Below are 12,590 nucleotides of genomic sequence, written 5' to 3' on the forward strand. Positions count from 1 at the left end.
CGGGCCGGAGCCCAGGCTGGGCGTTCAGGGGCGGCCTGGCCCTGGCGAGCGGGGCACCCATCCCCCGATCGGAAAACAGCCTTAAAAAGCCGTTTTCCAAACGGGAAAACGTTTGTAATGTTTCCCTTACTCCTTAAATAAACAGTTATTGTTTTAAAGGGCTAAAAAAAAATCTTCACATAAAATATTTTAAAAGGTTTGTTTTGTAAAAGCTACCGGCAGAAACGCACGGCGATAGGAAACGCTAAGGCTGTGCAGCGGTCGCCCTGACCCGCACCGAAACTCCCCGGCGCCTTTTTGTTCCTTTACGGTATTTTTCCTTCTCCACGACTAACCGTACGATTAGGAACGTGCAAACGGCCGTCCCGCCCGGCGCGGACACCCGGCGGGGCCGGGGCCGGGGCCGGGGCCGGGGCCGGGGCCGGGGCGGCCGCCTCCCCCCTCCCCCCCCGCCCCGCGCGGTTTCGCAGCGCCCCCCGCGCGCCCGTAGGCTGCGCCGGGGCGGGTGCGCGCCCGCCCGCCCGTACCACGGCGCGGGGGGAGGGGGGGCGTCGGGCCAGGCCTGCGGGCGCCGCGGCCCCGCGGGAGGCCGCGCCGGGCGGGCGGCAGCGCGGAGCGGGGCCGGGCCGCCGCCGCGCCGCGGCCGGGCCAGGCGGCGCGGGGCAGGGCGGGCCGGGCGGCGCGGGGCGGGCCACTGCCCTCCGGTGCGCTCCCCTGCGGCGGGGCGGGATGGGCCGCCCCGGCGGGCCGACATGGCGGTGGCCGCGCGGGGAGGCGGGCGCGCGGCGGCGGCGGGCGCGCGGCTCTGTCGCGGCCGCTAAGGGCGCGGGAGGCGGCAGCGGCCGCCGCGCCCGCCCCCGCCCGCGCCCCCGGCGGCCGCCGCGCCCGCCCGCGCCGGACTTTTACCAAAGTTGAGCCGCCCCCAGCCGCGCCGCCCCGCCCCTCCCCCCGCCTTCCTCCTCCGCCCTCCTCTTCCTCCTCCTCCTCCGCCCGGCCCCGTGGGATGTTTATTTGGGCAGCTGCGTGAGGCGGCGGCAGCCTCGCCGCCCGGTCCGAGCGGTGGCCGGCGCCGCGCGCACGCAGCCCGCTCGCGTCGCCGCGGGGGAAGGAGGAGACAAGATGTCGGCCAGGGCCGCCGCCAAGGTAAGGGGCGGCCGCGGGGCAGCGCCCCCCCCCCCCGCCCGCCCGCCTGCCTGCCTTTGTGCCGGCCCCGCCGCCCGCTCTGCCTCGCCGCCGCCGCTTTGTTCCCTCCCCGCGCCCCGCCGGGCCGGGGCCGCTCGGCGCTGGGGTCCCCCGCGGGCCTCCCCGCCTGCCGCCGCCGTTGCTCCGCGCCTGCCGCCTCAGCCCCCCCCCCCCGCCCCCCGCCTACCTGTTGGGCGCGCGGGGGGCCGGGAGCGGCCGGAGCTGCGGGGCGGCGCGGCGCGGCCCGGCCGCCGCTGAGTCAGGCGGGGCGGGCGGCTGCTGGCGGCGGCCGGGCGCCCTGCGGCGGCGCCGGCCCGCGCGGGCCGCAGGTGGGCGCGGGCAGGTGCGGGCCGGGCCGGCCGCGCGTGGGCTCCCCCGCGAGACCGGGGCTACGTGCGGCAGGGCGGCGCGGCGGGCGGGTGGCGGCGCGGCCCGCGCTCAGGTGAAAGCGGGCGGTTCCGGGCCGGTGTCAGGGAGCGGCGCGGCGGGCGGGCGGCGCCTCCCGGGCGCTGGCGGCGCCGCTCGGGGCTCGCCGCCCCGGCCGGGGACGCGCCGGGCGCTGCGGCTGCCGCGGCCGCCTCGCAGTGCCGGTGCGAGCGGTGGCTCGGGGAGCTGAGCCGCCGCTCGGGCTCGCCGGGCTCCGCTAGCACCGCTTAGGCGGTGCGGGCACGAGTTCCGACGTCCGAGGTGTTACAAGTAGAGAAATGATTCATTTTGGACAGTATTTCAGACTCCTAGTGTCAGCTAGCTACAAGGACACGTAAAACATACATGTTTCCTTTTTAAATGCCTTTCTACAGCTGGCAAACATGCAATGGATGCAAGTGCTGTCTTTGCTCCTGGAAAGAGTACGGCTGTGTTAGAAATCTGCCACGTGAGGAATTGTGAGAAGTTGCCCCAGCTTTTATTTTGCAGATTGTTCTGTTCTAAAAGAATTAGAGCGCTAGGTTCCTGCTTCCAACACAAAGTGTTCTCTTAAAATATAGGTATTTTTTTAAAGGCTGAAAAAGTATTGACTCTCACACATGTGTGCGCTCTCTTAAAAAAAACTTTTTAAAATAGCGTTATTTATTTTAATATTTGACTAGTGTAAAATAGAAAGTTTTATCTTAACCATACTAGTTATTTGAAGCTTCTTCCAGACCTAGGACATATCAAACTGGCTCTGCGTGAATGTGTACATGTATATAACACCAGCCATATTAATTACACTAGAAAGTATGCTCATTTAAGAATGTTGCAAAATATACTTTCCCTCTGTGTTAATTCTTCATGATATGTTTTTAAGCTTTATAAAAATCACATATTTGAAATTGCTTTTTCTCAGAAGAGCACTTCTAAAATAATTGTGTAAGTTCTGTGCTTTTTCTTCAACACAAATTCTTACAGTCTGTAATAACCCTTTGTGAAAGCTGTTACTTCTTACCTTTTTGACCTTATTTTGTCTTAGTAGTGTCTTCAAAGCTGGGAACTTATGCATGCAAGTCATAAGAATTTCTTTGTCAGAACAGTAATGCTTTCAGTAGGTGGCTACTTCATTATTTCTACTTCAGCTATTAGTTCTTGGGCTACTGTTTGTATAGTTCGAGTAGTTGGAAATATGAAACAAAGCAAACTACAAGCGTATTAAGCTAAAAGTGTTTTAGAAGTGGTAGAACATTGGAGGGCTTCTGTCTGTCTTAATGTTTCAGGTATTGTTTCCTTCAGTGGCTCCCTTCAGAGGTGGTACCCTGTTTCTCATATTTTAGGGTGTAATAGATTAAAAAAAAAATAGTTCTGTGAACGTCTATATTTATTAAAAGAACTCTTCCTTGATGTTTTCTTTAGCTTCTGGGGTTTTGTATGTCTGTATTGGTACACTTGATGAGAAGAGAGCTAAAAACTTTTTTGATTCACTGAGTAAATCTCAGTTGTACAGGTAGGAATCTAAGCTGGTATTATTACTTTATGCCCTATTGTCAACAGTCTTCGTGCTACAGTCCATCCTCTCTTTCAAATTAGGTTACTTTTTTCCTGCTATGCTACCAAAGAATGTGTGTTTATTAAAATTTTAAATGCTTGCAGTAGCTGTTGGTAGTATACAATAGAAAACAGTGAGAGAAATTTCATGAAATTGTGCTTGCAGTCTAATCCAGTGGTGGCTGTGATTGCAAAATGTAGGGGGCCTAATCTTTTCTGATGCCTTTTGAGCAATACTAAGGGATGTTGTGGGAATGACTGTGTCAGGGTATAAGTAATGAGATGTAAAGATTTCTACCTTTAAGCTGAGAGTTCAAATGTAGTCAGTTTTGGTGAAAAATAATGTTTTTAAGTAGTAAATATGGGGGCAGGAGTTCTGTATTTTTTTTTTGAAGTTTGGTTCTTGAAACTTCTTGCTGGGTTTAAATGCATGTACAAAGTGTATTTTACAGTATTTTACCTCAGTCCTGTAATTAATAGAGTTTTGTGTTTTTCTGACTCCTCCTGGAAGGAGGAGTTACTGCGCCAAAGGTGGAGAACTTTACTGTGTTAGCAGTTTAAGACTCAGTGATTGCAAGTAGTTTTTGGTTCCTCTGTGAGAGCAAATGACCTTGCAGACATCTTAAGTGTGGGTTAGCATTCTACCCCAAATCTTACTTGGATGCTCCAATGTATCTATTCCTGGTAAAGGATATATGCATGAGCTTTGAAAATGTATTTTTAAGGTCTGTAATTCACCAAATACCTAGGTTTGGAAGACATGAGGTCTGTTGTTGTTAGCTTTCTTTTTCTTCAGTGAAGTCTATGTGAACACTAAAATGTTGAAGTTCTTCGCCTGTAACAGTAAAGAGATAAATACATAGAAAATGCATATGGTGAAGTAACACACAATCTCAGAAGCAAGCTTATGAGCTGATTTAACATCAGAAACTAGTTTCTAATTGAAATTTTCTCTGTATGGAAAGACTGTATCATATTTTAAGCGTTCCTTCCTTTAGCTTTATTTGGCTGAGATAAAATACTTTTTTAAATGTGATGTTTAAAAAAAATCATATAGATAACTTAGATTGGAGATTTGGAATTTTTTCTTAATTACTTCAACTGTTTTGGTTATGGCTGAGGGCAACTTTCACATCAGAGCAAAATTCACACTGAAAGCGAAGCTGAAGCTCCACATTCTGTATGTTTTTGCAGCTTGTGTTCTGGAGTTGCTTCCCATTCAATATGTGGGACAAAGATTACTGTAATGCAAATGGAGCTTAAGTATGACTGTGACTGGGAGCTGCTTTTGCCTTTTCAGAGTGAAAAATCAGTAAGACCTTATCAGTGACCAGCTTAAAAAAAAAAACAAAACTTTGCTTCATGGGAAGAGTCTATAAGTGAGTTTCTGTACTTAGTAGCACAACACTTGCCTTACAAAACACCTACCTGTATGCTGTGAGAATGGATATCAGGCTTATATGTATGCAAAAAATCTCAAAATGTGATATTTTTAATGTGTGCATAGAGTCATGAATCGTCCTTAAAGTTAAGCGTATGTCCACACTGACACTTAACTGTAGTATTGTGTTCAGAACTTTGATATGAGTCGCATTCGAATGCCTGGTAACAAGCCACCAGCACAGGATAATTAGTTAAAAATAGAACTGTAATTAACAGTGAACTATGCGAACTGTGTTTAAAACTTTATTACTTGAAACAGTATGCCAAAGTAATGTCTACCTTGGTTTAAAGCACCCTTCCAAAAATTCTACTTCTGTTGAATTTGGTGGAAGTTTGGACCAAGGGAGACCCAGCTGTTTCTATGTCTTGTTACAGGCCGTATCAGTAAGCTTGCAATACAGAGTAGGGACCCTCTTATCTGTTTTGCTCTTCCATCTAATATTACAAAGAGGAAACGTGTTGTCTGGAGTATAGCTGGTGGAAAAAAATCTAATTACAGTTACAGTATGTGGAGAGTAAAACCATATTATGCAAAGATTAGCAATGCTAATTTTGATTGGTTAACACGGTCAAATTCTAAGTGTTTATCTGAAGGTATGGGTAATATTTGATGCAGATGCTTTAAGTTTTAAGTTAGAATGTTTTAAGTTATATAATCTGTACAGCAAGCTATCCCCTGGCTAAATAAGACATCAGTCATTTAATGTGCCCTCATTTTCTCCTGGTTATGATAGTTCGATATTTTCTGTTGCATTTATACTTTATTTGATGTTTTCTCAGGCAAAGAGCATCACTAATGACTTCTTCACTGAATGTACTGATTAAGCAAACAGCCATAGGGTAGTTTTAATCCCATGATTATATGCAGCATATTTATGTTGTGTCCAGAAAGTCTTGAAATGATCTTTTTTTTATGGTAACTCTGCTATTGTAGGGGCAGACTTCTCAAATGCTGCTTGTTCACACTCCTAGATAGTAGGAGTGTTCTTGTTTTAAGGGCTTGTGATGTGCTTGCTGAAGGGTGTGAGAAAATGAAGAAATATGTTTATCTGCATTCTCTAAGTTCCAGTGTGGGTCCCTTGGCTTCTGTAGAGTAACAAGTGCTGCCATGGCCACAGGTGTGGTGAGCTGTTCAGGAGCAGGGGTGTTTGCTTTGCTACCCAAGGGTTTTCCTGGGTATGATTTATCCTTAGATAAGGCTGAAAGCCTGTGAGCTGTTTGAACTGTGTAGATGGGCTAATGCATGGCTGGAGAGCTGCCCCAGTGCGAGCTCGACTGGGCCCTCTGCTCACGTTTTTGCCTAATTCAGTGGCATCCTCAGTAATTCTTCAGAGTTATTTCTAGCCTTTGCATGTCAGAATTTCTTTAGAAACTTAAAAACATTAAACATACTGTAGGTGCTAAAAACTTAAATATTGACTTTATGTTAAAATAGTATTTATTTTCTCAAGGGTATTTGGTAATCTCTAACAGGATCCTGTGTTTCCTAATCCATTATAAACAGATGTTCTGCCCTTTTGTGGTGGGGGAGGGTAGCCTAAATTCAATAACATAGCAGTAGAGAGCATTGCATTAGAGATGTTCATGTTCTTATGAGACGTGGACAAGAATATTGATATCTTCCCCCCACCATAATTCTCAGAGGCTACGTTTTGTTATTTCTTTCAATAGGAGAAGCAGCAAGAGCTGGATACTGCCTTGATAGTCTTGTCCTTCCCCCCCCCCCCCCCCCAAGATACATGGAGTACTGACTTGCTAAAAATAGAAACTGCACAAGAGTAGACAGTTTCTTTGATTGTAGTTCCAAGCCTTCTCCAGTAAGCACTGCACTGAACAGCAGTCTTCTCTGCCCACTCCCTTTGACATTAGAGCTCTTTAAGGGCTTCTTACAGCATACTGACTCCCTCCCTTGCTGCTACTTAAACCAGGCAGTAATTAATTTTGAACCCATGTGATCCCTTTATATTGTCTCATCTGTTCCTTGCCAGGTTTGAATGGGATTTAGTAATAGTGTCTTCTGCTCTGCCCCACTGGGTCAACAGTCATTTAACAAATGGCTATGTTTGTATGCATTGGATAGAAATTATTGTGCTCTACCACAGTGGAGAGGATTGTTCAACTTGCATTTAAAAAATACATCAGGATTTAGTGGTTGGGGAGGTAGGTATTTTAGGCCAACTTTCCATGTGAATGCTCCTTATCCTGCATGAGACCATCATGTTTGCATTGTGAGAGAAGGGCATGCACAGTGTGAACTACCATGAAATTACAGCAAATTCACACCTGATCTGCTCTTTCAGTAGATTTTCTGGGTAGGCTAATCTATAGAACAGTACATGTAATAGGCAAGTTCCCCATGGCAAAATTCAAGCACGTATACCACTCTTGATTGGGTAAGTTCATCTTTGATGAGTTTAAATGGCTACTGCAGCTCTTTTGTCATTCCTGTCTTTGAGGCCGGTATTGGAATTGGAAAGTGAAGGGGCCAGAGAGCCAGCAGCACAGCAGTGTTACTCCTTGCACCTGTAGCCATGTGTGCTTCAGAAGGTGATGATAGAGTGCATATCTGTTACACGGAGAGCCCAATGAAAGTTAGACTATAAGCTTAATCTAAGCTGTGTCCAGCTTTATTTATTTATTTGTCACTTGTAAATATTAAGCAGCCCTATTTCATCTGTCTGCTTCCTAGGATGGTAGGATGGTAACTCTTGTTATATATCCATATGGGATATAAAAGAAGCAAGGTGCACGGGGAAAGAGGTAGTGCCTTTTAGACCTGTTAACATACTTTGGAGAGTATGGTCAAGCTTTTGGACACAAGCCTTTCAGAAGAGTTTGTGTGACTGAAAGAACATCCATTGCATTTTCCTACACATCTGAGTGGCTGTCTGTAGATGGCAGCCACTGCAGTGCTGCTCTCACTGTGACATTAATGACTTAGTGGTGTGTGCTATAAAATGGGCTAGTATGAAAATTGTGAAGAAGCATTAATGGGTTGCTGAGGAGACAGTGTTCATTTTTCAATATAGTTAATTAAAGGAAAGTAATAACCTTAATTTGTAACTAAAGCTTCAGTGTGATGAAACAGCAGAGGTAGCTCAGTTTTCTGAGTAACCTCAGTTTCTGCCTTCCTGACATCGCTAGCGATGTTGTGGCGTGAGTTTGTGTACCTGACATACTTTACTAGAAACTCTTTTAAAATACTAACTGCAAAACTCTAGGAGAAGAAACTTTAAAAGGTGTTAGCTGACAATGTGTTATCAAACAATTAATCAGCTGTAACTAATATTATAGGATCAACATAGTACCTGGGGCTAAATATGTGGAGTATTGTTTATTTGAACAAATTCCAAGACTCTTAATAAATCTGTAATTCATGTTCATTTTAGATGGCTGGCTTCCCCAGAATTGAATCTGGGAGAAGGCCAGATTGTATTAACCCTGTTAGCACAGTCTGCTTGCTTAAAAATTCTTTTGCTATCTCAATCACCTAGCGTTGTTCCCATCTCTCTCCCTTGGCGCGGTGGTACTTTGCCCGTGAATCTTGCCACATAAAGTAGTCTTCTTGAACGGAGTTCAGCGGAAAAACCTGTAAATCTGAACTCCTTGCAGTAGTATTTCTAGTAGGTAATAAAGGTCTTAAAGCTAAGCTTGGAAGCATGGCTGTTTGACAAAAAGAGCTTGTGTTTCCTCCAAACTTGAAGTGAAATTGTGGAAAGTGCGGTTGGCCATCTTTTAGAAGATAAGCCCCTCTGTTAATGACACAGCTGTTGTAGGGATGGAAATTCTTGGAGGGTAATTCCATGTGAGAGTGCTAAAACAGGCTTACTTTATGTTTGTTTAGAGTGTTCTTTTGCCACTATGGGTAATATAGACTGGGTTAATATTTCAAGAATTAGGAACCTTTAGCTAAGAAGAACAGGAAAGGTCCATAGGTGTATAAACAGCACAGTAATGGCTTGAACCAAGAATACATTTAATCTGAAGCAGACAGAGCTATAGAGATGCTGAAATATGTCAGTTTATTTTTCTCAGTCTTTCTCATATGGTTTATTGTAATCATATTGTTGGTAGTTAGAGGGTAAATGTCCCATATAGCTGCCCAGGAAACTGCTGAGTTTCAAATTAGGGTATCTCTCAGTAAACAGTTGGAATACCCTGTCAGTATGCAACTCTGAAAATTTAATCTGTTATCACTATTTGTCTCCTGTAAGATATGAGGGCCAGTAGCTATTTCTTACATGCAGTAGCACTGATTAGACTGAAAAATAAGTCTCATTTCTTTAAGGTGGTAATTGGTCCATGAAATGTCTTTTTTGGTGTGTGTGTGTGTGTGTGTGGCGGGGGTGCAATTAGGAAGCTTCTTGGCTGTATGCCATTAGTGTTATCAGGATTTGAATTTGTATTTACTTTGCGGTCAGCTGCATGAAAATCTTGGTTAAAGACAGTATAAACCAGAGCACTGTCATCTTCTGAAATTAATGGCAAAGATGTTTGTATCACCTAAGTTTTTCAATTCTTCTTGACAGTTTGTGTCTTGGTAGCATCCTGACATTGCCATTCAATATTCTCTAGATACCTCTGAAACAGTGCCCTGCTTAATGGCAGTGTCAAAAGTTGCAGCCTCCATGGAAGTAGATCTGTATGTGTGAGCAGCATTCAGAAGTTAATAGAGCAAATAGCAGATACATTCCTAGCTACTGCAAGAGCGTATCGTGCCCCTTTAGAATGAAGAAGGGGAAGCCAGAGTAGCTTGGCGTGTGCAGTGTTCTAAGCTGTCTGGAATTTCAGCATCCTCTCTGAACGAAAGGTTGGGATCTGTTTTCTCAACTGAGTGTTCATCAGGGAGAGGTACGTAACATGCCAGAGATCTATCTTTGGTTATGTTTCAGTTGTATTTACCAACCTTTCCTGGTTTTTTTGCAAGTCTGTTGGCTAAGCTGAAAGTGGGAACTTTGAGAGAGAAGAAGCTACAGGAAAGAATTAGGGAGAAAAATAATAGATAACTGAGGAAGAAGAGAATGAAAGGAAAGGAGGAGCCAAAAGCAGCTCAGAGATACAGGCAGACAGTTTTCCATTGAGTCACTACCTATTCCTCCTCCTTTCTCCTCTACCCTCCCCAGCAAAGAAAAACAAATCTCAGCACAAAAGCTAAGGTGTCTGGCCTCTGAGTAATTATTGTGAAATCTTGAGTTGGGTGACTAAGCCTTACTCTCAGAATCATCTGATCAAGACTAATTGCAGTTTTACTTAAAGATTACTACTAAAAATCAACATGATAGTATTGGGCCAAACCTCTGAAAGAGCCATCACAAAAATTTCAGTGTGTTAGTCAAGCTGTAAGAATATTGTTTCTTATAGCTCTCATGTAAGCTCATCTGCTTATTACTGCTCTCTGCAAGAGAGTACTGAAGGCAATAGGGAGAAGAGAAGAAAATTGTAAAACCTATTTAAAAGGTTAAAGCAAATACAGGACAACTTAAAGGATGCTGGGGTTCTATACAGAATTCCAATAATAGTAAAGCCTTTCAGAGCAAATTGCCACTCCAGGTACTTCTATAAATGCAAACGTCAGATAAGAAATAATCCCTGTCTGATACTGGCTGCTTCAGAGTTGCAGAACTTGGATATTCCTCTTCAGTTGTAAAAATGTTTGTATGAGCATGCTCCCAGATAACAGGAAAAAGGCACAATATTGAGCAAGCTATATCTTGTTAAATATATACCTGTTCTTGTAGGTCTTCTGTAGATAGTCAACAAAAGCATGACCTGCATTTCTTAGATCTCTGCTGAGTTTAAGGGCTGGTTTAGTTAGGACCTGAATTACACACAAGTTTAAAGTGCTCGCCATTCTGAGAATACGATGGTGTTTTCAGGGAGAGGAGATTCTGACCTAAATGCTTCCACTTGTACAAAGACTGATAGTTCGAAGTAGTTCAGGGGTTAGTAACAATTTCTGTGGAAGAGAAGACTATTCTTGTAAATTGATGACTCGTTCTGGCTTAAGGAAAGTCTCTTCTCTTCCCTCCTCCCTTCCCCAGCTAAAGCAATCTATTTAAGGAAAGGGTGGGTGGCTCAGAATTGCTTGACTTTCCCAGTATCTCCTTGTCTGCTGTCCTCCAGCAGAGAGGAGGTCAACCCCAGCAGTCTAAAGGTGTGTGGGGGTGGCGGTATTTAATGAAGTTAGGAATATGATTTCTCTTTATCCATGTTTGTCAGTTCTCTCAAATATTCTTTTTTGTTTGTTTTTCCTGTTGTCTTATTGCAGGGCAGGAGCTGGGGCAGCGGGAGTTGCATACTGGGAGGTAAAAATAGGGTTGAAAATTAATATAAGTGAATCCCCGTTCCTTGCACTTCTTTCTTGCCTGGTTAATTTTTTTGTGTTTCTTTTCCGTTATAGGAAAACAATACTAGTTAGGAAATGACTATCTAACCACAGTTCCCCCTTGGAAGAGGGCTATCAGCATTCTGGTAAACACTTCTGTGCTAGTACATTGTTCCCAGTAAACTATTCCATTTTATGTCAAGCACTTTTCAGTTAAATTTACTATCTGAAATATGAGATAATTTAATCAATACATGCCTGGTTCCAGGAGAAATCTTGTAATCCTTGTATGTAATTTCATGGTTGCCAGTTCTGTGTTGAGAAGAATTCTAGAAGTGAAAGTTAATGTACACATAAATGCATGTGTTTGGGTTTTTCATTTTAAGGGACTGTCTTTGCCTTTGGGGATATGTAGAGTCAGAGATGATTCATTTGAAATAAACCAGTGCTAACTTAAAAGGGCTTCTTTCTTGTTTCATTATCTGCAATCAGTAAATGCTTCTTTTTATCTTGGAAAAATGTGTAAACAATAGCAAGAAGCCAGAGGCTGAGAGCTGCTGAGATCATTCTTTCCTTAGAATGACCAGTGCTGGTTGTGTGGGTTCCCCCCCCCCTTCTTATTTTAGTGTTATTCCCCAGAATTATGAGGATGCCTTTTAAATCAGCTGAGTTACTAATAATGTTAGGACTGTCTTTTTGTCTGTAAGCTGTTTGGTTGACAACTATGTGAGATTTATGTCCTGTACTTTAAATTGTACTAAGATAGTTTTAAACGCGAACAGACAGATGACTCTAAACTTGAATGTGGATTATTGCAGCATGTATTTTGGTAGACTGAAGTTCTGATTACATTAACTATTTCTCTTCAAACATACCTTAAATAGCTGTTATTAATAAAAATACTTCAAACAAGGGGAACCAGCCAGAGAAATGGAGAAACATTTCACATGATAGATTATTTCCTCTGTACTTTCAGAAGTGCTTTATTTATTTTAAATATTTGGCATTGTCAGCAGTCAAAAGGAAAGATACTCTGCATGGGAAAGGAAGAATTGAAGTGAGAAGTTTGTTTCTTTAGTTCCTCACAATTTGAATCTCAAAAGTCTTCACAAAAATATTCAAGTTTGTAGAGCATGTTTGCTATGTCCTGAGCATGTTCATTATGTCCTTAGCATGGTGTAAACCTGTTCTGTTAATTCTTGAGACTGCCTTGCTACCCTGGCAGATACTTCTGAAAACCTAATTAAAAAAAAAAAAATTAGAAACATACTTTTTTTGGGGGGGGTAGTATGCTGTTTTTAAATTTTTGGTTACAAACCTGAAAAAAAACAGTAATAATTCTTCTAGAAAAGTTGGGTACTACTGCAGATGCACAATATATTTGTAATATCAGGGGGCTGCATCCACATCTTCAGATAGTGGCATACAGTTAGTGTTGTCTGCATCTGTTCATTTGAAATAAAGTACTAAATTTCCAGATTTAATGGCAAGTCCTTCAACTTAGGTACACTTTTAATAGAAAAGATATACAAGATATAACAGAAAATGTCGAAAATCCAAAAGTTTGTTTTATATTCATAGTTGCTTACGTATCCACTTAAACCACACCATTTTCAGGACATGGCTTTGCAATTAGGTTAACCTGCTGTAGGTCAGCTCTGTTGTCTGAAGGCGATCCCTT

At 43.9% G+C, this 12,590-nt stretch overlaps 1 protein-coding gene across 4 annotated transcripts in view; it reads left to right on the top strand.

Annotated features, from left to right (window-relative positions):
- Nucleotides 1-1,015: 1,015 nt before the first annotated feature.
- TJP1 (tight junction protein 1) overlaps nucleotides 1,016-12,590 on the top strand; it is an 83,145-nt gene continuing 71,570 nt past the window's right edge. For 3 of the 4 annotated variants that reach the window (XM_062584282.1, XM_062584283.1, XM_062584284.1), the window contains exon 1: nucleotides 1,016-1,143. In XM_062584282.1, the coding sequence (XP_062440266.1) occupies nucleotides 1,120-1,143 (24 nt within the window). In that variant the 5' untranslated portion in view covers nucleotides 1,016-1,119. The remainder of the gene's footprint in view (nucleotides 1,144-12,590) is intronic. The other variant, XM_062584285.1, reaches the window with a different exon arrangement.

This window comes from Rhea pennata, chromosome 10, assembly GCF_028389875.1.
Source record: "Rhea pennata isolate bPtePen1 chromosome 10, bPtePen1.pri, whole genome shotgun sequence".
Taxonomy (NCBI): domain Eukaryota; kingdom Metazoa; phylum Chordata; class Aves; order Rheiformes; family Rheidae; genus Rhea; species Rhea pennata.